We start from the raw sequence: 22,005 nt of genomic DNA, 5'->3' as shown, positions 1-22,005 counted from the left end.
TGTTCCACTAGACCTACTTAAGCGAGGGGTTTAAACTCAATATTGCACTTTGAGACTTCAGATCTGCAATTTAGATCTACTAACCATGAAATAATAGTTTATTTGTACATCCAATTTAGTAAACCATCGAAAAAATCAAAGAATTATATACAATTAATTAATTTGTTCTTTGTGCCTTAATTGGACTAAAGATTCATCACTTTTTAGTTTTTTCCAATGAAACTCCTCTGTATTTTGCCTCCTTATAATATGTCACTATTGAATAACAAGAGACTGTCGCTCGCCGCGACAACAATAAACAATCACAAATATAAGCTCATTTTATCTGTCTATGTTTAAACTGTGTTCATCATGGGTTATCAAAAGATGATCAAGAAATCAAAACATGTTTGAGTCTTAACAAAACATGGTAGGTAATAAAACTTATTCTTCTTCTTCAAAAAAATGTACATCAGTACAGTCTTTAAATTGTACTGTTCAAGAGATTGTACTGCCATTAAACGGTAAATAAATCTTCGTACAGTTACAAAAGCATTTTGCTGAGATTTAGGATATATATGTATTCTATATATGCAACAAGGTATAATAATAGTCAGGTCCTCTGTGTAAAAATATAACATGCAGCTGCAGCAGCCGATTAATCCAACCAGCTGTCTGAAACAGCTGGGTTGTGAGAGATGACGTAACAACACAGGTGGCGCATTGGCGCTGGTAACCATGGAAACACAGTGCTGAAATCTTAACACTAATCTGCATAGCTTGTAGCTTCGTTCAGTATAATTTAAAAGTTAACTTTATGTTTATTTGTAGAGCTTTTTATATCATAAAGTACTAGTGTGAATGTTATGTTTATAATTTAGAAATCTTTTTTATATTGGAACAAAATTTGTAATTGTAATTATAAGTTAAAAGTTGTGTTTTAATAATATTGTTTACAGTGAAATAAGTTTTAACATCCATTTCTTCTGCTTATCCATCCTTTAATCAGGTGACAAAATGATTTACTAATAACTTACACTAAGTATTAAACAGCTATCCAATATCTGTATTGTACAATCAATAATTGTACAATGTTCAATATCTTGTATAAGTAAACAACAACAGGGGGCTATCTGGTGCAAGGGAGAAGAATGTAGAGGAAGATTACTTAGAAATTTAGAAGAATAATAAGTTTGTATATGGATTTTATTCCCTGGTAATATTATAAAATATTAATTAAGAAACTTATATTTACTTTTTAATTTTAACAGTGATTATCTGTATCAGTATTACATTCTAAAATGAAATTTAGAGTACACTTCTAACCATTAACAGGGGTAGACTTTAATAAACGGCCTACATTCATTATTCAGTAATGTTTATTGATTTATTTTATGAAATGAAGAATTTGATATTACAACTTATTTAAATTACCATATATTTCAACTTATTAATTATAGTAATGTTTAAAGTAAATAATAAGCAACAAGAAATAACTAATTTTGGAGAATTTGTAAATGACGATAAATGAGCATATTGTGTGAGATAAACAATTGATGAAAGTTTATGGCAGTCAAGAGAAGTTTAAGGAGTTAAAAATTGTAATGTATTTGGTTGTTAATGTATTATAATTCTTGTCACATACGATTATTATATAATATCGAAGTTGGATAATATATTGAATGGTTCGATAATAACAATCGACTAATGAATGTAGGCCGCTTATTAAAGTCTCCCCATTAACAGATCTACTAAAATATTTATAAATCTGTTTGAGCCTTCAATTGAACGATATACTGTTTTTGTAAATGTTTCTTTATGTATATATTTTGTTTTTTGAAGAATATTAATTGAGTATGTATAGGCTATAGTGTGTAAATTGCCAAAGAAACATGAATTCTAAAGGGGTCAGGACATTTTCACCACTAAACAATTTAAGATATAAACAACTTATCTTAACTCTACCTTATTGAATGTTGAAGTAGTTTTAGAACCAATCAATCTTAAACAATAAAACAGTTTCTATGTATTTTAAGGATATTTTACTTTTATTCTTAAAAAATCTTGTAATTTTGTTTAACTCTATAGAGTACATTTTAATTTTAATTTTCTTCTATGACTAATATTGAAACTTTTTTGAGCGTTACATCATAACGTTTTTGGTACAGTACACCATTATAGCTGATATATGAACTAGATCAGTTTAACTCTTGAAAAATCAAATATCTAAAACAGTTTGAGGGCTGAGTCTATAACAGAGCTCTTAGATGAAACAAGAGTTGACGTACCATCAGCATCATTGTCTCTTCAACCCTTTAGTATTATAAAACTGGTCCTGTGTCACAGTCCAGTCATCTGCAGATAAATCCAAAACTACTTTGATGCATACACCATTATTGTCTCTTCAGCCCGTTAGTATTATAAAACTGGTCCTGTGTCACAGTCCAATCATCTACGGATAATATGGGCTTGGGAACCTTCCCCCGGAAACTTCTTGAGCTGTAAAACAAACTACTGACTTTTAATGTTTGTCTTTCAAAATTACAGGGGGGCTTGAGCTCTCTGAGCTCCCCCGTATACATGCCCTTGAAACCAGGGATATTAAAAGCCAAAAAGGGACACCAAGTCAACCATTGCAAATGCCAAAGTGGAAAAATCACATACATAAATTATTAGTATAATAGCTATTGCTGAATTTAATCATAAAGACTCCAATTATATTTTATAAAGTATAAACTGATATAGATACGTAGAAGAGGAAAATAGTCTAGTTTTCCAGTTGAAAGGATTCCAGTGGAAGTTGAGTGTCATCTACAAAACCTATTATGTATGGTATGATGATGTAGTTTCTTAGATTGTGTTAAGTGAAGAAATCAATATGTAATGGAATATCTCCGCATACATTCTTAAATTCTGATTCAGCCTTAAAATCTATAACTGAGTAACATTATATCTAAAAGCAGGCATATAGAGAATACTACATTGTTTTTCCTACTTTTTCACATCAGTACAAGAGACAACAATCTATATTGCATTTTGGTAGGATTAAAGTTAAGCCTCTGTGCTGACGCCACCTGGCTCCACCCAATACAGTAAAATGAATCTTTATTGTCATGTCACATGCATTGAAACTGACATTGGTATTAAAATCTTCATTTAGTTTTGACCAATGGTCAATGTATATATTCTGTATGGGATGTCTCATCCATTATAGCTCTATTATACTAATTTAAAATGTGAGGGTATCAAAAGAGTTTGAAATATCAGTAATAAATATTTTCACAAGTCATATTTTTTAGCTTAACTTTTATAAATTCAACCACTAGGTAGCCTATATAAATAAAAGTTTAATGAACCAGATAAAGACTGACTGGATGAAAATATCTTGTTGGCAGTTGCTGATACGACTCTATTATTTATATGTCTTATTTAAAGCTCTTTGTGTGTGAAGCTAAGACAAAACTAATCAAACATTTATTGTTTGTTATTTGTATTTATTGTATGAAACCATCTCGTTTTGCCCTCTACCCATACTAGCATAACTGATAATTGATATCTTTCTCTATCAATATACAAACATTGTTTTGTATACTTATACAATGCAAATTTGCTTTCAAGTCCTGAATTACTATAAATGATCTATAAGTAAAATCCTCAACAACACCACAAGGAGATACGAGATTGGCGACAGCAGATCACTACTGTATCTCCAGCTTTCTATTTGTGCAGCTCTTGGACTCTTGTGTGTTCCCAACTCCCTTTCATTTTATTTGAGGGGTTAATTTTGCCAACTCATCTACTGTCTGAGCCAGAGGGAAACAGGTTAGGACCAATCTACTACATCTTTCCCACAAGTCTTCAAGAATTGCTTACCTATTAGATACAATAAACACCTTATGATTAACTACATTTATTACTGGGAATCAATAGCAGATTGAAGATTTCTATACCCAGCCTGTAGATGTTTATGGAAACACACAAACTGGTTTGGAGATTTAGGAAATTGAAAATTGTTTACAGAGCCACTACAGAAATACTATTTGAGCTTGTACCATAACTAACTATATCTAATAATGGATTAGACATCTCTTTGATAAACTACACCATCTTTAGTTTTATGCTTGGCAATTTGAAATGTTATGCGTGATTATTATGGCTTATAGCTATATATTATTATAACAAAATACTTCGAATCCTAGTTTGTTATATTTGGTTCATGTATGTTTTTAAACAATTGTCTTCTGTAGTTGATGTGATAGTGACTGTCACTCATATAACCCAAACTTGCCACATCACACATCACATGTGAAGGTAACACCAAGCATCATGATCCTCTAGGTGACGTGGTATCTGTGCTTTATCTGATACTGGTTGTACTATACCACCAGTGGCATTCTTCAATGGTAGAATAGTATCTCTAGGTGAAGAGGTAATCTCCGTGTCACATTGATGGCACTACATTTTGTAGTGTAGGTGTCTTTGATGTTGAAACGATGGAAAGAGCTCGTTTTGAGCTACTCTGTTCTTTGTCCCTGACTATTTTTGGATCCCTTCAGACGAACATGATACCAGATTTCAGGATTCAAATCTGCGATAGCATCAGATTTCAGATACTGCATGTAAGAGGAATGTGAGCTGGTGCTGAACTCAATATTGGCATTGAGCTTTATATCTTGACTAATTATGGAATTATTAATGGTGATCTCTGAAGCAATTGTGTAAACAAGGTGAAAAAATGTCATCAGAACTACAAAAGCACTGGTGGGGATTTAGATCCATCTACATCTTCCTTTGTAATTTATTGTCTCCTCTAGATATCCTTTACCTATTCCCCTCCCCTCCCCCCAATACTCATTAAATAACAAACTCCTTTATTTCCAAGCAGGACACTCAGCTTTACACTGCTTTTTTTAAAGAAAGCTGTCATACATAAATTAAATTAGAAAATAATAACCATGAATTTAAAATTTAATTATTTATAAATGGTTAAATTCACTCAATTAACTTAACCTTTAAAACATCTCCAAGGTTATTTGTAATGTTCTGTAATCTGTAAGTTTTAAATGTAATGTAGATTGTAGGGTTTCTTGAGAATCTGTATCTTGTGAACCATACAGCACATTAGCATTCCACACTCCATACATAACATTTCTGCAGTATCTCAAAATTGAAGGCGAGCATAACTATCCAATATTGAAGACAATGTATAGGGGAATTTTGGAGTTTTTGGACTCGCTCTTTGTTCCTTTTTGGGATCCTGTTCCAAAAGCTAGTTAGCAGGAGTAGGAATCTGTAAGGATTGGTGATTCCATGAATCAAAACTTCGCCTGTACAGAATTCTACAGTTGAGAGGTGATGGGTTCATAGCATGTTTGATGAAGGTGAGGCTACTATTTAAAAATTGAGTGTGGCCAAGCTGTTACTATCCAAATTATACTCATTCCACTATTTGTAGAAATTCAAAGTGCTGAAGAGTCCACTTGCCTATGTCAAGTTTCAGGTCACTTCCAAGGGACTATCCCAGGATTTTCTCCACATCATAGCTGAACTGACAAAATGTATAAACCTCAAGCATCTCTATTGAAATTCAATGTAATGAGATCAGTCCAAAAATGTATCAACACAGGATTTGGTTTTGATGTAACGAAGATGTTCTTATATATGTCATGAACAATAGAAAAGACATCGCAGAGAACGGATTCCATCTTAGAAAAGTGACTGTAGAGAAGTCAAAACAGCAATGACTGTTAAAAATCCAAAAAAGTTTGTAGCGATGCTATATAAATCTTTTTGTAGAAATTACAAATCATAAGAACAATTTCCAATCTTGGAACATTTTTCCCTGGACAATCGTTTACTCCTTAAAAATTGGTAAATCAGTATTGTTTGTATTTTGCCTAAAGTGTCTGCTCCCAATACTAAAAAGTTAAAACCTTCACTGAGGCTCTATACCAAGTGATCTGAAATTTTCCACATTACAACATGTAATAAGGAGTTTGCTGCAGTCAACGTGTTAAGACCTATTTTCAAACTACCGGAAATGTCCAAACATATAACCTATAAGTTATTCACCAGTTGAAAAAATATGTAGATAAAGAAAGTAAAATATTTTACCAGGTTTACAACCTAACTTTTGATAAAGTTAAAGCACAAGTAAAGCTCTTGCAAACTTACTTAGTGCTAGTATTGATGCCAGCCAAGGACAGAGACAGATACAGCTTCGTTATAGTGTTAAAAGTATCCTAAACAATTTCAGTCTTTTATCCATGACATGCCTCCGGTGTAGATTAGTTATTATTATTTTATTGAAAAATCAACTGGCTAAATAAGGTAGTTTCGAGACATCAAGCCTGTATAAGCGACGAAGTGTTCCTCAAAGCAGCTGTCTAGGAACCATCTTTTCTACTTGTTCATGACATATTGCCCATACTGTTTGAATATTTTCACAACCCATGTGTATGCTCATAGGTGCACTTATGTTTTGTAATTCTGCCTTAATGCGGACAGCCAATGTACTATCACACTTTTTCCAGCAAAACAAAACATTAATGGTTATTTCAATGTGATAATAATCTATGTAAAATACCTACAATGTTTCACCCTCCCTATCAAATTTTTAAGTCTGTTCCTGACTCCTTTGTAGGATTCTGAGTCACCATCATATCTTTATTTTCAGTATATATTTCTTTATTCTTCTTTTATCAGTACTTTAATTTTCTCATTTTGTCATGTGGCCTTACTTTCTGTTGCTCTTTTACTCAGAACTAATATGTCTTCACCATAGATATTATTAGTATTGTATGTATTCATCTTAGATTCTATTCCATTGAATTCCCACTGTCTCAATCTAATTCTGCAGTTTGGCCAACTGCTCTTTCAATGTTAAACGTGTATCTATTATACACATTCTCTGAGATCTTAGTATGTCTTCCTTTACAGGCCTGTTCCTACAGGCCGGGCAACCGTAAAAACCAATGAATACAGGGATAGCATTAGCTGCAGCCCAGCAGACTCCAGTAATAAATGTTCAAATTTCCCAGGTTATTGAGTTGGTCCTACTAAAACTATAGATTGGAATAACTTAATTTCACATCTCTTCAGTTATGCTCATCTTCATAAATGCATCATGTTTGAGAAAGGTTATCTCTATCATAGAATTATACAATGTAGTTACTGAATTTGTTGGGAGAATCATTTCTTGAAGATGTGGACTGCTGGTGATTTATCTATTAATAATATTTAGAATATAAATAGGCTATATTTATATCTACCACTGTAATCCATACAAACTCTGAAATCATATTACGCAAGTTAGTCTTTGACCTTAGAATATGCGAGAGCGATAAGTAGACATGACCATGGATTGAGTAATGCCAAATAATTGCCAGATTTCACCTGTTTTGCAGTCTCACTATATCTTCAGCAAAAATTAAACCCATTTGACTCAGGCTTTCCATTCTTAAATAGATTATACTTTAGTGGGTAGTGTTCAGTCATCAGACTAGAAAATACCCTGATCACTGATCTTCCAAGTTCAGGAATCAAACTGGCTGCTATAGGATCTATGACAGCCTTACCTCGATTTAGCCCTGGGATGCAATCTCAAAGAAGGGTGATTTCTCTACTCTTCCATTTCATATTACAATTCTTACCTTTTCGTTAAGTTATAGGATGGTACAGCAAAGTGTTATAAACAACTTGAAAAATCCATTCCCAAATGTCTTAATTATCTCTGTAATTTCTGTAAAAATTCTGATATCCTTAGCAGGCAAAAAAAGAACATTTGCTTGATGTTACATTATGGTAACTCATGGATAGAACACATTATTTATATTAAAAGCCTATTATACACAAAATGTTATAAAAGCAAAAATTAAAATATATCCATATTAAACTCCTATGATCAACTAAAGGACCGTTTTGCCAGTGCAAAATTCAGAAAGCACCTGGAAATCCAGAATCCACAGTTTTGTGCTCCAGTCCTACAGTTTTCTTTAAAGGTGACGCTGCCTGAAGTTTGAAGTTTCCTTGGTAATTTATATCATTATTATTTCAGTAGATGAGAGCGTAAGTAGAAAATATTGAGTAAAAGTTTGATTTGATATTGTCATGAGAAGTGAATGGTGAAACTGTTTCAGGTGAAAAAATTGTCCACAAGATGATGTCAGTAGTGACTGTGGAGAAACCGATCTCCAAAGTGGCGTTGCCGGACTGGCACGGTAAGGTGGCGGAGCTGCGCCAGACCTGCGATTCTCGACGTGCTGATGCCTTCAGCCTGCGTAATGAAGCCCGACAGCTGCGTAATGAGACAAACTGCAGAACACAGTGGGACACTTACCACAACAACGTAAGACTCTCTGACAGGTAGAGACAAATTTATTTCAAATATATTGTATTTCTGCCTGATTACAATCATTATGTTTGGTTTTGATAATATGTACTTTGATTTCTGTGTATATTTCTAATCGGAATCGGAATTGTTACTTTTGTTACAAATTAATAACGTGCATGACATTGTCACAGTTCTTAAATTTATAAACTAAAGTTACATTATGCTACAACATGTACAGTGTATTGTGAATAGTCATTTATAGCCTATAATTGGTTTTGTCTAATAGACTACAAATTCAACGTCATTTTATACAGCTAGATTTATAAAAATATCTTTAATAAATTTCTTACATTCAACTGAATCTGAGCACTTAATATGACCATGCAAGCAGATTATACAATTTTATTCCTATCTCTAAAAAACTGTTTTATGTGGGCTGGTAGTTACTACAGACAGCTACTGTAAGATCATAATGCTGTCTGGTAAAATGACTGTGTATAGAACTATTTACAATTATTTCTTTAAGGTTGTTTTTAACATACAATAATACTGCAAGAACAAATTAAGAAGGCTCAGTTAACACTTTCAATTATATAAACAAAGGTTTGCTATGGGTTCTACTATTTACATTATACACTATTCACTGTTTTTTAGTATGAATACCTGTCTGAGTCATTGCCCCATAGACAACAGAAATTACAAATTACTATGCTCGAGGAATGGAATTAAAATTTTGTTTGTAACTCGAATAGTAAGTAGAACCAGTTTTCTGCATCTTCTAATTTATATACATGCCAACTAGACGTACTTCTTCTATATATAGGCTGTGACATTCTGTATTAATATAAAAGTAATAAACTTCTAAGTTGTTTAAACACTCAGTAGTTCTCTGTGCTCATCAATTACACAACACAAGAGTCTGTACAAATAATGTTAACTGTTGTTTACAAATAATATTAAAAATGCTACATTCAAAAATGGCAGACTACATAGTGGCTGTTCGACACTATAATATGTCCTGTCAATCAGCTGATATTACAGAAGTATTCCAAAGACAAATACGCTTGAAACTGGCTTCCATTCATAAGACAAGTTCAACATCCGTGGGTCTAAGATAAGTGTACCAAGTTTATAAAAATATTAATTTCATGGTGAATAAATTAAGAACTAACAAGACCATATAATTTAAAATGCTTCTTTCAACGATCCCATGGATTAATACCCCGGTACCCAAAAGGCCCACTTCTGCAGATAAACAAATTGAACATGAAGCAAGTTTAAATTCTCGATTTCACTAAAAGACTCACATAGCAAGCCTGCAGGACATTTTACCAGGTATACAAGTTAGTAATGACAACAAAGCATCAGTCAAAATATTTATTTCACACATTATCTCTAGAATAGATTTAAAGGCCCAGCATGCTCTTAAAGAACTGACAAGGCATGTAACAAGGATGTATATGTTCCAGGATGTATTAGATGAGGTATAATGATAGCAGATTAACTTACTATAAAAAAATAGTGAAATACACACTGATTCCTCAGATATTGGACTCTCTGCAATGTATCTAAAAACAAAGTTGAGAAACAAATCCTCAAGGATAGGAACAAACTCCAACATTGAGATGCTTCAAACAGCCATTAGACTTTATTGAGATCAGTTTTCCAGGAGATATATTTGTTCAGATCAGTTCTAAGTCTTCTGAGGTATCTCGAAAATTACCAGAAGTCATAGTCATAGTCATAGTCATAGATCTTTATTCAAAGCTGTAATATTATAAATACAGTCAGAATAGTGTCACAAATACAGATAGATAATATCATCACAGATACAAGTTAACCTATCTAAAATCTTATGTTAACTTAACATAAATATTGTTAATTTAAACAACTAAAATCAACTCAATTTTTATTTTTGTTTAATGGCCCAAGCCCTCAAAACATTCTTCAAAAAGAATAAAATGATCGTGATATGAGATAATTTTTTAAATTTATTTCTAAACGGATTGATTCCTTCAATTTTTTTTATATCAATAGGAATGTATTGAATAAATCGTGTACCGGCGTTATTCAGTTTTCTTTTTTAAACAGCTCTAATTTATGATTTTCAAAAATTATACCACTCCTAGTATTATATCTATGAGTGGTATATTTAGGTATATTTTTAAATTTTGTGTAAGTTATTGTATCGTATATGTATTGACTGTAACCAGTTAAAATTCTTAATTGTGCAAATAAATGTTTAAACGGTTGCTTGCCATGGTAAATTTAGAATTAACCGTATTGATTTTTTTTGTAGTATAAGAATTTTTTCAAGGTTTTTATTTGAAAGTAGCTCCATATACATGATCCCGTAGCTTATATGGGAATGTATTAAAGAAAAATAAATTTGTTTTAAAGTATCCTGGTTACAAAGGTTTGCCATTTGCCTAAGGGCGTACAGGCCAGATGATGCTTTTTTTATTATGGTTTGTACATGTTGATTCCAGCTTAAAATTTTGATCTATTATTAGACCTAGGAAACAAGTTTCCTCTACCTCCCATTATATTTTGGTTATTTATCTTAATGTCATATTGAAAATTAAACTTCGATTGGTGTGTTTTAAAGGGTATAAAATGTGTTTTGCCGGGGTTAAGTAACAATTTTTTTTTAGTTAAAAAAGAGTTAATTTTATTCAAACAATTAAGAGATGATGTTTCAATTACCTTAGGATCCTTTCCTTTGACAATTACGCTTGCATCATCAGCGTATAAACACATTTTGTTTTCCTCTGCTACTGTAGAAAGTCCTGTTATATAGCAAATAAATAGTAAGGGACCCAAAATTTGAACCTTGTGGTACGCCATACTTTATGAGCTTTTTTTTCGGATACAAAATTGATTTTGTCTTTATTTATTAAGTATGATAATTCAACGTATTGATTACGGTTACTGATGTAAGAGTGAAACCAATTTATTTCTTTATTTTTTAAGCCTAAATCTTCCAGAACATTTATAAGTTCGTCGTGAATTACGCTGTCAAACGCTCTAGTCAAATCCATAAAAATTCCTAAAGGTCTATTACCTTTATCTAATTCTTCTATTACATTTTGCACAAATTCTACTGATGCAGTTAATTGTTGACCTGCCTGGACGAAAACCATGTTGTTGACTATCAAGAAGATCATTTTCCGACAGATAATTTAAACAGTTGTTCATTAACAACCTTTCTCAAATATTTTAGAAACGTCGATAATAATGATACTGGCCTGTAGCTCTCCGGCACCTGAGGATCTCCCTTTTTGTAAATAGGAATTACTTTAGCCGTTTTCAGTTCATCTGGGAATTTACCAGATATTAGAGAAGAGTTTATTGTGTGTGTTAACGGTCTTAATAAATGCCTTATTGCTTTTTTTATTATTACAATTGGTACTTCATCAAAACCAGTAGAATATTTATAAATAAATGAACTGACAATTTTTTTAACTTGCTGTTGTGTAACTTGACTGAATCGAAATACTTTTAAATTTGGATTCCAATCTCTATTACAATAATTTGAGGATTTAGGCACATCTTCATCACCATGGGATATCTGCTGATCCACAACATTGATGAAGAAGTTATTAAAAACATTGCAAACTCTACCTGGATCCAACAACAGTTTTTCTTTATCAAGCAACATAATGTTTTCTTTTAAATTCTTATTTTTACCAGTTTGCATGTTAATTAACTTCCAGGTTGTTTTGTTAACGTTACTTGAACATTTTATTTTGTTATCAAAAAAATCTTTTTTTAGCTTGAATAATTTTTAGTTTAGATCACGTTTTTTTAATTTTTAGCTGCTTTAAGTTATTATTTTGTTTGTTTCTTTCTATATATCTTTTCTTGCTCAATTAATGTGTTCTTTCGTTTTTAAAACTCTTCTGTCACCCAATTGTTTTTGGATATGCAATAAGATCTTAGACTAGATACTTAAGGGAAAAAAATGTTAAAATAGTGCAAAAAAAATAGAATGGAAAGTATGAAACTTGTCATTGACACCAGACATATAAACATCTATCCAACTTTCTGATCCTAAAAGTTTTAAGAAAGTTTCAATATTACTTTCGCTAAATTTTCTTGTTAATTCTCGATATTTCTTATGTGTATTGCTATCTGTATCATAAAAATTACCAACTTCCCATCAATTGCCCGTCATGATCAGATACTGCTGTGATAATCCCCTCCACTTTTATATATTTTTTATCAATATTGGTTATAAAGTTGTCAATTGATGTTGCAGTTTCTTTTACTAAAATCTAGTAGGAAAATTAACTGCATAATACACTCCATGTTCAGTTAATATATTTCTAAAACTTTTTAAAGTCAGATTATTATTTAAAATATTTATATTGATGTCCCCAGCGATAATAATGTTATTAAAGTTATTGCAGAGAACATTCAGAAGTTGGTCCAGTTTTTCAAAAAAGTTATTGATTAGACTATTATTTGGAGATCTGTATAGGCAAACAATTACAACATCAACATTTGCAATGGTAATTTCTGAAACACAACATTCAAATTCCTTTTCAGTTATTAATTTGTCAATTGAAAATTTACTTATATTTTTACTTTTGATCCCATTTTTAGTTAACACCATAACCCCTCCTCGTGTAGTTTTAAGAACGGCAAAAAAAAGAACTTACTGAGTAATTACATACATTAAGCCGAGAAATTTCATTTTCGTTCAAAACTGTGTTCACTAAGAGCTACAACATCGGGATTCAATTCATCAAGAGCAATTTCTAAAAGGTCAATTCTCGTAGGTAGGTATTATTGTACATTTTGATGGAAGATGGTAATTTTTTTACATTTTTCTAATTTACCAAGTTTTAACCTACATTGTTTTTGTTCAATTCCTTTTCTAAAAAATTTTTCCGATGTACACTTGACATTGCTGCTTCAGGTGTAGAAGAGCCAAGTAAAGGGTCAATATCACTCAATTCACCAACCTCACTTGAAATATTGAGCACTGACCTTCCTGAAACCAACAACACTTTCACTTGACTCTTGAGGCATATTCAGGGCATCATCCTCCATATTCAAGCTGTCACCAGTTTCCACATCCATAACTTGCTGGTCACTGCTGAGGTTTACAGCGGCAGATGCAGGCAGTGGTGGAAAAGACCTCATCTCCATCATGTCAGGAACATCTGTGTCGGGCCATCTTTCCTCTCATTAAAAGACATTGAAAGGTTGTGAGAGAGACAAACAGCTGTTTAGGTCAGGTGTTGACGGTGGAGGTTTTAGCTCTTGACTTAAAGAAGATAAAATTAGCTGGCGTAAATCTTCATGTATTGGAATTTGTACACAACCTGATGTACTTTGTTTGTGGAGAAGAAGAGGATAGTTGTGAAGTTGCATGAGGCCTACCCATGGCATATCCTGTAGGCAAAATATGCAAATTACAAATACATTACATACAATTCGAATTAATAGACCCTTATACGTGCATATACTAAATTAACAACTCCATTATTTTAGTATTATTGTTTAATGGTTAGGATTATTTTGTTTAATGTAATCCTGGTCAAATCACCAGTGAAAAATGTTGGCTTTATGGCATCAATAACACCTTATTTTTATCATTCAAGTACATCTTTGTGTGTATTGTTTGCAGCTATATTTTACAGGTTTTTCAGACTGAAATTTGAAAAATATACCATAATTACTATTAAAATAGACAAGATAGTTAACATGGACAGTGAAATATTCTGAAACTGAATAATCTGGATCCTCATTTTACAAATTCTAATACTAAAGAGGGCTCCTCCGTTACTTCTCTCCTTTAAACAAAAAAAAAAACATAAAGTTCATGGTTACTGTGTTAAAAGTTTTACTAACTTAGTTATATTAGTACTTTTGATATTTGTTTTTTTCGTACAATCATGACTGTTGTCTCACTCTACATCCAAGAGGTAGTGATGTACGTAGATGGAAAAGATCTGCCAAGGAACAAGGACACTCACCATCACAACACCAGAAGCGGTGAGCTTTACATCCTGCCAGCACACCACCTAACGCTATTTGAAACTAAACCATCCTACATCGGCAGAAAACTTCACAATTCACTGCCTCAAGAAATGCACACCAAGAGAGGGAACTCGCTGAGATCGGCACTAAAAGCATGGCTCCTGGACCGACCATTTTACAAACTCGAAGAATTCTACAGTGAAAACTCTCATCTAAAACTGCTTGAAGACTCAAAACTCACATTATTGTAAAATACACTATTTGTAATCTCAATGATTGTAAATAAAGATGATTCTGATTCTGATTCTGATTCTGATTCTGATTCTGATTCTGATACGAGATATGTTACTAATTTGTAAAGCTTCCAAAGCTTTCTCCACTTTTTCACTTACTTATAAGAAGCAAAGTTTGGCTGGAATCGTTAAGAATTACAGTAGTTACCATGTTACACTAGTATTGCTTACTATTTATTTTTTTATACTTCCCTGAACTTCCTATGGCTATCATTCTTTAAACCTTACTATACAGTATATTCAAAACTCACATATTAAAGAATCCAATTCTAAATATTCTATTAGTTTCAATCTAAGATGCTTATTAGCTGTGTATTGTATTCTTTAAAAAGTTTTAACAACCGCCAGCTCGAAACCTGAAAAAGTATTAAAATATGTGCAGGTCAAAATATATGATAAAAGTTGTTTCAGATTGCAAAGTTTGATCATGTGATGAATGAGATATTGATGGACTTGTCAATCAAAGAATATCTCTTGGTGATTGCTTTGACAAAAAATATAGGGACTGGTAAAGCACTACACATGGATGAAATAAATAACCTATTAAAAAACAATAAGTTATTTACTGTGTAAGATACCTCTCAAATTACTTTGTTTTAGGTTTTGAATACAACCTGACTTATCAAATACAAATACAAAAGTATTGAAATGTTGTCAAGTAATTAAAACAAAAACAAAATTTTTCAAGTAGTGTTTCATTGTCTTCTTTAATGAAACTCAGCCACTGAGTAGAATGGATTGCTGATTAACCAGTCAGTAAGGGCACTCTTCAATCTTCCTCTGAAGAGACGTCTTATTTCCTTAGGTCATGCAGCTTCATGCCAATATAAGAGGGTTTCTTTTCATACTGGGAGAGGTGGTGAGCTGGGAGATGGTATCTTGGGCTATATTGGGTGTTGTAGTCGTGAAGATATCTACCTTGTATCTAAGATTGTCAAACAGCATACATTAGAACTTCTTCTAAATAGAGGTTTATTACAGTCATGATCTTCAGACCTATAATTGCTTTTCTACAACCTGTCCTAATGCCTAACCCTGATAAGACTATTATAGCCCTCTTTTGCAACACCAATACTCTCTGGAGATTACTTGCTGAGGTTCCTCCCCACACCACTAGTCCATATCTAAGGTGTGTTTTGAACAGAGAGTGATAAGCTACTTGTACAGTAGTTGAATTGGTTATTGATTTTATTCGCTTTAACACATAAGTGAAGAGTTTAGGAAGTAGATTGTCAGTATGTGATCAGGAGAGGCTCTCATCAACAATGACTCCCAGACACTTTACTTGGGGTTTTCTGTCCACTTCAAGAATTGCTGGGACTTCTTCACATCTTCTCCCAAGAGTTAATTGGTTTGTTTTCTCGGGGTTAACCTCTAAGATGATTTGAGTGACAATATTGATAGGCCATGTTTAATGCTGTGTAACATTTAACATCAAGATTATGTCTTTGATCCACTCAAGAGTAAGGTGGTGTCATCAGCATACATCGAAATTGTGTAGAAAGTTTCAAGGTATTCAGGCGTCATTTGTAAACAGTATAAATAATACTGGTCCCAATACTGAACCCTGAGGTACTCCTCGGTTTATGGGTAGAGATCTTGATAGCCTCCGGTTTTCTAGATAGCTATTGAACCATATTTTAGCTGTGTCTTTTATTCCCAACTTTTCTAACTTGTACAGTATGAGATCATCTCCCAGGCAACAGTTGTTACAAGTTTCCTTTCTTCATGGTTGTCAAGTACAAAGTCAGCAAAGTTGATCAGGGCTCTAGTGGAAGGTTTCCCTTTAATGAATCCATGTTGCTTGTCTGTTATTAAGATATAGTGCTCACAGTGGACCAAAAGTTTTTTAGTATTACTTTCTCTAAAATTTTAGATAAGGTCAGAATGATTGAAAGTGGTCTGTAAATATTCACTTCTCTTTAACTACCGTTTTTGTATATTAGGATAACTTTTGCCAATTTTAATGCTGAGGGAAATTGACCTTGACTGAGGGATTTGTTAATTATATTTGTGAGAGGAATTGTAAGAGAATCACTGCAGTGCCTTAATAGTTTTATGGAGATATTGTCTGTTGCTGCAGAGGTTTTAGGTTTGAGATTTTTAATATTGTATACTTCTACTGAGTTTGTATTTTGAAAGAAGAGTAAATCATGTCCAGTACTTGGTTATGAAGTGTTGCTATTGCATGATTTAGGATTATTGTTCAGTGTTTTCTCTGCGATGCTTGTGAAGAAATAATTCATGTGGTTAGCTACGGAATATTGGTCATCTTCTTGCTTTTCCTTGATTTCTAGCTTAACTTTTCTTGTGCTGCACTTTTTCCATTCTGTCAGTATTTATTAGTTGCCGTAAGGCTTTAGATTTATTTTCTGTATTATTTATGAGATTGGCTTAACCTTCTTAACCTCTTTTCTCAACTCTCTCAGCATAAGATCGTAGTCTTTTTTAGCAGTGGCTTAGTCAATTTTGTTTTGCTCATTGTTGTATTGTTCAAATTTCTTTTTTGAGTACCTCTTTCCAGTTTTCCTCAAGTAGTATGAAATTTAAAGTGGTAAGATTGTTTTCACAAAAGCTTTTGTTTCATTCCCTTTCGACATGCAGAAAATTCCAGGACTAAATGTTAGCTGGGCCGTACACAGTTGTGCAGTATGGTCAGATAATCCACTATGTAAAACTTTATATTCAAGGTGATTGCTTTGAAAGATTTGAACAGATGAAGTCAATTTTGATGATCTTGAGTTTGAGGTAATCCTGGTAGGAGGCAGAATCAACCTCTTTATACTGTGATAGGTTAAGACATTTGGTTAAGTTTTTTATGATGCTTTTAACAGTCAACATTTACGTCGCTAAAGTATCAGGATAGGGTGATTTTCTGCTTTTGTGTGTTCAAGCATCCCTGAGATGAGATGTAGTGCCTGATTTAAGCTGCCAGAAGAAGATCTGTGTACACCTGCTACATATAGTTGTTTTTTATTCAGTATCAGATTAATCACAGCTATTTCACAGTTAAGTTCTTCACAATATTCTGTACCAGGAATGGGCTCTGAGATCTGGAGATTTCACATATTTTGTCTACAGGAATTTCAATATTTTTTCTATGTGTCTTATTCAAATATAGTCATATACAAATTTTCATGGTAAAGTGAAAGCCTGTTAACCATATTTTCCATTGTGGAATCAGAAAATATTAGTTACTTAGAAAAGGGAGAGAGAAAAAAGTAATACAAACATGACAAGCCAAAAATATAACTATAAACTATACTAGTAAAACAACAGATGTCAACTATGCATAGTGGTGTTCACAAATAGATTGAAATGAATCAATCTGTGTTATTTATTAAAATATTTATGCCACTTTATCCCTCATCGCATTTTACATAAGTTACTAAAAAGAAAAATTGTTTCAGTTATCCAAATGATTTTCATTCACCTTGATCATTTTTTTGTTAAGCATAAGCATTCTGCTAATTGAAAATCTAAATGTTCACGAGTTATAGATAGTTATGTTTTGTATTCAGACCTGGATAACTGAGTTAATACAAAGCAGCATTTTAGTAATTGTGGTAGTAGGCTTGAAGTCTAAACTAACCAAATTATAGAAAATCTTAACACCTTTCAGGAAGGTTCTCCCTCGTTACTTTCCATTTAAAAGACTCTGGCAGTAACGCCAAATCCAAAAAGGACCTGCAAATTCTTTCTAATTTCTACTTGTATGTACCAGTTTACACAAAACTATCCATAATGAAATTGAAAGAACTCCGTGACTATCATAATATTCTTCTACATTATATATGCACTACTAAATTATCTACTTATCTGTCCGAAATGTTTCATTTCATTTTCAACATCAGTGAAATATTACTAAATATTATATTAATTCATTCACTGTTACTGCCTGCTGACTATGGAATGATCTTCCCGATGACATCAGAAACCTTAGCATGCATTCTCGTTTGAGGGACAGATCGCGGAGATGTTGTGGGAGTGTCGTGTATGATGTGGTCTGGATCAGCGGTAGCATACTTTGGGGCTAAATATGTGAATGATATGAATGAATGATTCTCTAATTTGTTACTTATTTTTAAGTCATTATGTTGTAAGACCTTTTTAATTTACTATTATGCTTTTGTTTTTACTACTTTAGTAAAGTAAAGTAAAGATGTCTTATTTTACCAGGCGAAGTTAGGGCTAAGACTACTTTACGTAGGGATCTTGCGTTCAATGCTATTATTTTAAGTTTTTTCTGTCAATAAGGTTTTAAATTAATCAATAAGGTTCTGTCAATAGTTATGGTATTTTTTTTCAGTTATCATGTTCTTTTCAATTAATGTACCTATGTTTTTTAATTTGATATATTGTTCTAAGGTTAAATGGAAGACAGGACTTTATAGTCCTAACTTCGCCTCTAATAAAATCAAGTTTCAATTCTTTTTTTTTCAATTCAGTTTCTGCTGTAGGTATGAAACTTTTAAAATGTTTTATGCTGTCTCTCCACATGAGACCTTCATGAGATATCATTTGACTGCCACAAATATCACTGTTTTAAGCAGTAGCGGGTCCTGTGGTTGAACAATGAGGTCAGGATAAAATTATCTACTTTCATTTCCTAGACGCTTGACAAGCTCCCATATAATCTTTTAGAGTAAGCCCCCAGCTTCTGGATTTTTACCTAAACTTACTCACAGGATCAAGTTATAACTTTTGGGATGAACATTTATAGTACTATTTGATGTAATGTTTTCTAAAAGTATTGATGTGAATTCAAGAGTCCACCGTTCTCTTCCTTATTGTTTATTAATGTATCTAATAATTGTTTACTAAATTAGATCAAGATCTCTCTACCAATTACAGAAATGAGTAACAATTTAGTTCTCCAAGGTAAAAGTCAGGTAAATGTAAAGGAAACTAATATTGTGGGTACCAATGCCCTTTTTATCTCTTTCTCTTTTTTCATCCTATATGCCTATTTTATTTTGTCATGTTTGTGTAACTGGCAAATTAATAAACAGTATATATTTTGTATCACAAGCTTTGTATTCTAGAATCCATTCTCATGATTTCAGAATCACCGAAGTGTCAAGATGGCGGGAATTGATGAACAACTGTCTTGAGGCTGTGGAGAAGGAGATTGCAGACTTAACGACTGAGAAGGAAATAACAGAATCGGAAATCGAGAATCTCAATCTAAACTTCACGTTGGCAAATGAGTGTCTCAGCATGAGAGATCAGCGGGGAGGCGCAGATTTGTGTAGAGATGAGGCGGAGACTGAGCTGAAACATGTGAGTGGTCTTCCATCCTTCGCTTCATACTGAATGTAGCTAGAAATCTTAACCCTTTGTGCTCATGGAAATAGTGGTGGCAGTTCCAAGGGCAAAGGGTTAAGTTACTTGTATTTTCTAGTGAATTCACAATATTTTCTTAGCTTAGTAAATATTTCACTTTGGTTAACTTTTGAGAGTTGTTAAAACAATAGAACAGCGTAGACCGTAAGTTTATTTCAATCAACCAGTTTCATGGTCATGGAACCATTCAAACAACTATTTACAATGTAACTGTAAAAGAAGTACTGGGTGGACATAACAGGTTTATGAACAGTTTGAAGGCATGGATAATCGTATTATCGCCACACCAAAAGCATATCATATGTGAACTTTGCTTGACTTGTGAACAATTTTATTCTTTAATTAAATAATCATATTCTCATAAACATGAGCAATGTTGGTGTTATTCCAGGAGTTGAGCACACTGGAGTCGTTGAAGAAGATGCTGACAGACAAGGCACAAGCAGCATGGGAGCAGATGAATAGACTGGAGGAGGTCCGATTCCAGCTTAAGCAGGACTTGCAGGATAAAGACGAGACATTAGAAATCTGTAGGAACAACCTTGGCATGGACAAGAATTGTGCAAACACCAGCTTCAAGCCTGACCCTCTTCGACTGCCTAAGAAGTAATAGGATTCATTAGAATTTTAGAGTTAAACCTAGATGGTTTGGTTTTACTCATTCTAATCTGGTAATGATAATCTATTTGCTTTTGGCCTTAAAAAAAACACTAGTTGTAAATTAAAATCTATGGTGATTTTCAAGGATCTACACTGGGTCCATTTATATTTTTATCATCTAATCAACGGGGTACTTTATAAAAACTGTAATCTTGATTTTTCTTAATACATTTTTAAAAACATTTCATCACACAAAAAGTGTTGACTTATTGCAGATTTAATAATAATATATTTGTGTTAGGTATATTTACATATTTATTTATACTGATGTCTATTTGTCGTCAGATGATAAATAGCAATTCTCTGTTTTTAAATTGTAGTTCAAGTTTAAACAAATCGGTAAATATTACATGTACTCGTAAATTAAAACCTGAACATCTAATGCAATGGTTAATGTAAAACTTATACATGATTGTCAAATGTACGGTATAACAGAGATTTAAAAAATACAATAATTACTTTTTTATGATTTAGTACTTAAGAAATATAGAACATACAACTTTTAGAGTTGAATAATTCAATATTTTTGACTGAAATGTATGTTGAATGAAATAATAATTCATTTGTTTTGCTATGTCCGAATTTTATTGCTTATTTTTGCATGTCAGACTGATTCACTTGCCTGAATCCAAGGTTGATTTCGTATGAGTCATGGGTGGAACACTGCAAGTACCTCAAGCTGCGTGCAGACAATGAACTCGCAGCTGCACAGAAGCTGAGGGAGACAATGTACGTGCCACGGGAACGTGCCAGGAACGATCTCAAGGCGCAGAATGATGCAACCAACTTTGCCCTGCGTAAGAGAATCTATGAGACACAACGGATCAAGAATGAACTCGACTGGCAGAGATTTAATGTAAGCAAATACCAGAAGGATCTTTATTTAATATTAAATACCATAAATGTTTGTTAAGAGTTAATAATGTAATTAAGCAACTTGTGAGTTGTGTGCAGCCATGTGAAATAACAGCTTAAACTTTTCCCGCTAAAATAACAAGATCTGCCACTCAATTTAAGGCATATTCTTAAATGCCAGCAAAAAACCAAATGTAAAATTTTTTCCTACAGCATTTACCTATGGAAATAAAAAAATACAGCAAAGACAATGGTTCCAAGTAGCATCAAGCTATTTTTTATGTACGAGGGGTATTAGAAAAATAAGGTTCCCTATGCCGCCGAGACAGAATGCGGCATGTTGGGAAAAATCTGGCAACACTGTCTTACTCATCAGCTGTCCCTCTCTCTATCCATACCACTCGCGCATCGCTACGTCCAACAGTGCCGGCCTAGCTGCCTTCGAAAATGGAGCTCCCTATCGTTGTTACCGCCAGATGCGAAATTCATGCTGTGATACGTTTTTTAAATGCAAAACAGATTTCACCTATTGAAATTCATCATCAGTTA

The 22,005-nt window shown here is 32.9% G+C and overlaps 1 protein-coding gene across 2 annotated transcripts in view; it reads left to right on the top strand.

The window, feature by feature from the left end:
• The first annotated feature begins 725 nt into the window (after positions 1-725).
• Positions 726-22,005, top strand: part of LOC124353817 (tektin-2) — a 32,958-nt gene continuing 11,678 nt past the window's right edge. The window contains exons 1-5 of one of the 2 annotated variants that reach the window (XM_046803831.1): positions 726-988; positions 8,118-8,343; positions 19,662-19,878; positions 20,333-20,547; positions 21,235-21,457. In XM_046803831.1, coding sequence (XP_046659787.1) covers positions 8,138-8,343; positions 19,662-19,878; positions 20,333-20,547; positions 21,235-21,457 — 861 coding nt within the window. In that variant the 5' untranslated portion in view covers positions 726-988; positions 8,118-8,137. Of the gene's footprint in view, positions 989-1,110; positions 1,196-8,117; positions 8,344-19,661; positions 19,879-20,332; positions 20,548-21,234; positions 21,458-22,005 lie in introns of those variants that run through there. The other variant, XM_046803832.1, reaches the window with a different exon arrangement.

The sequence above is a fragment of the Homalodisca vitripennis genome, chromosome 2, assembly GCF_021130785.1.
Source record: "Homalodisca vitripennis isolate AUS2020 chromosome 2, UT_GWSS_2.1, whole genome shotgun sequence".
NCBI lineage: Eukaryota > Metazoa > Arthropoda > Insecta > Hemiptera > Cicadellidae > Homalodisca > Homalodisca vitripennis.
The sequence above is the reverse complement of the archived record's forward strand: the minus strand, read 5'-3'. Positions and strand labels throughout refer to the sequence as shown.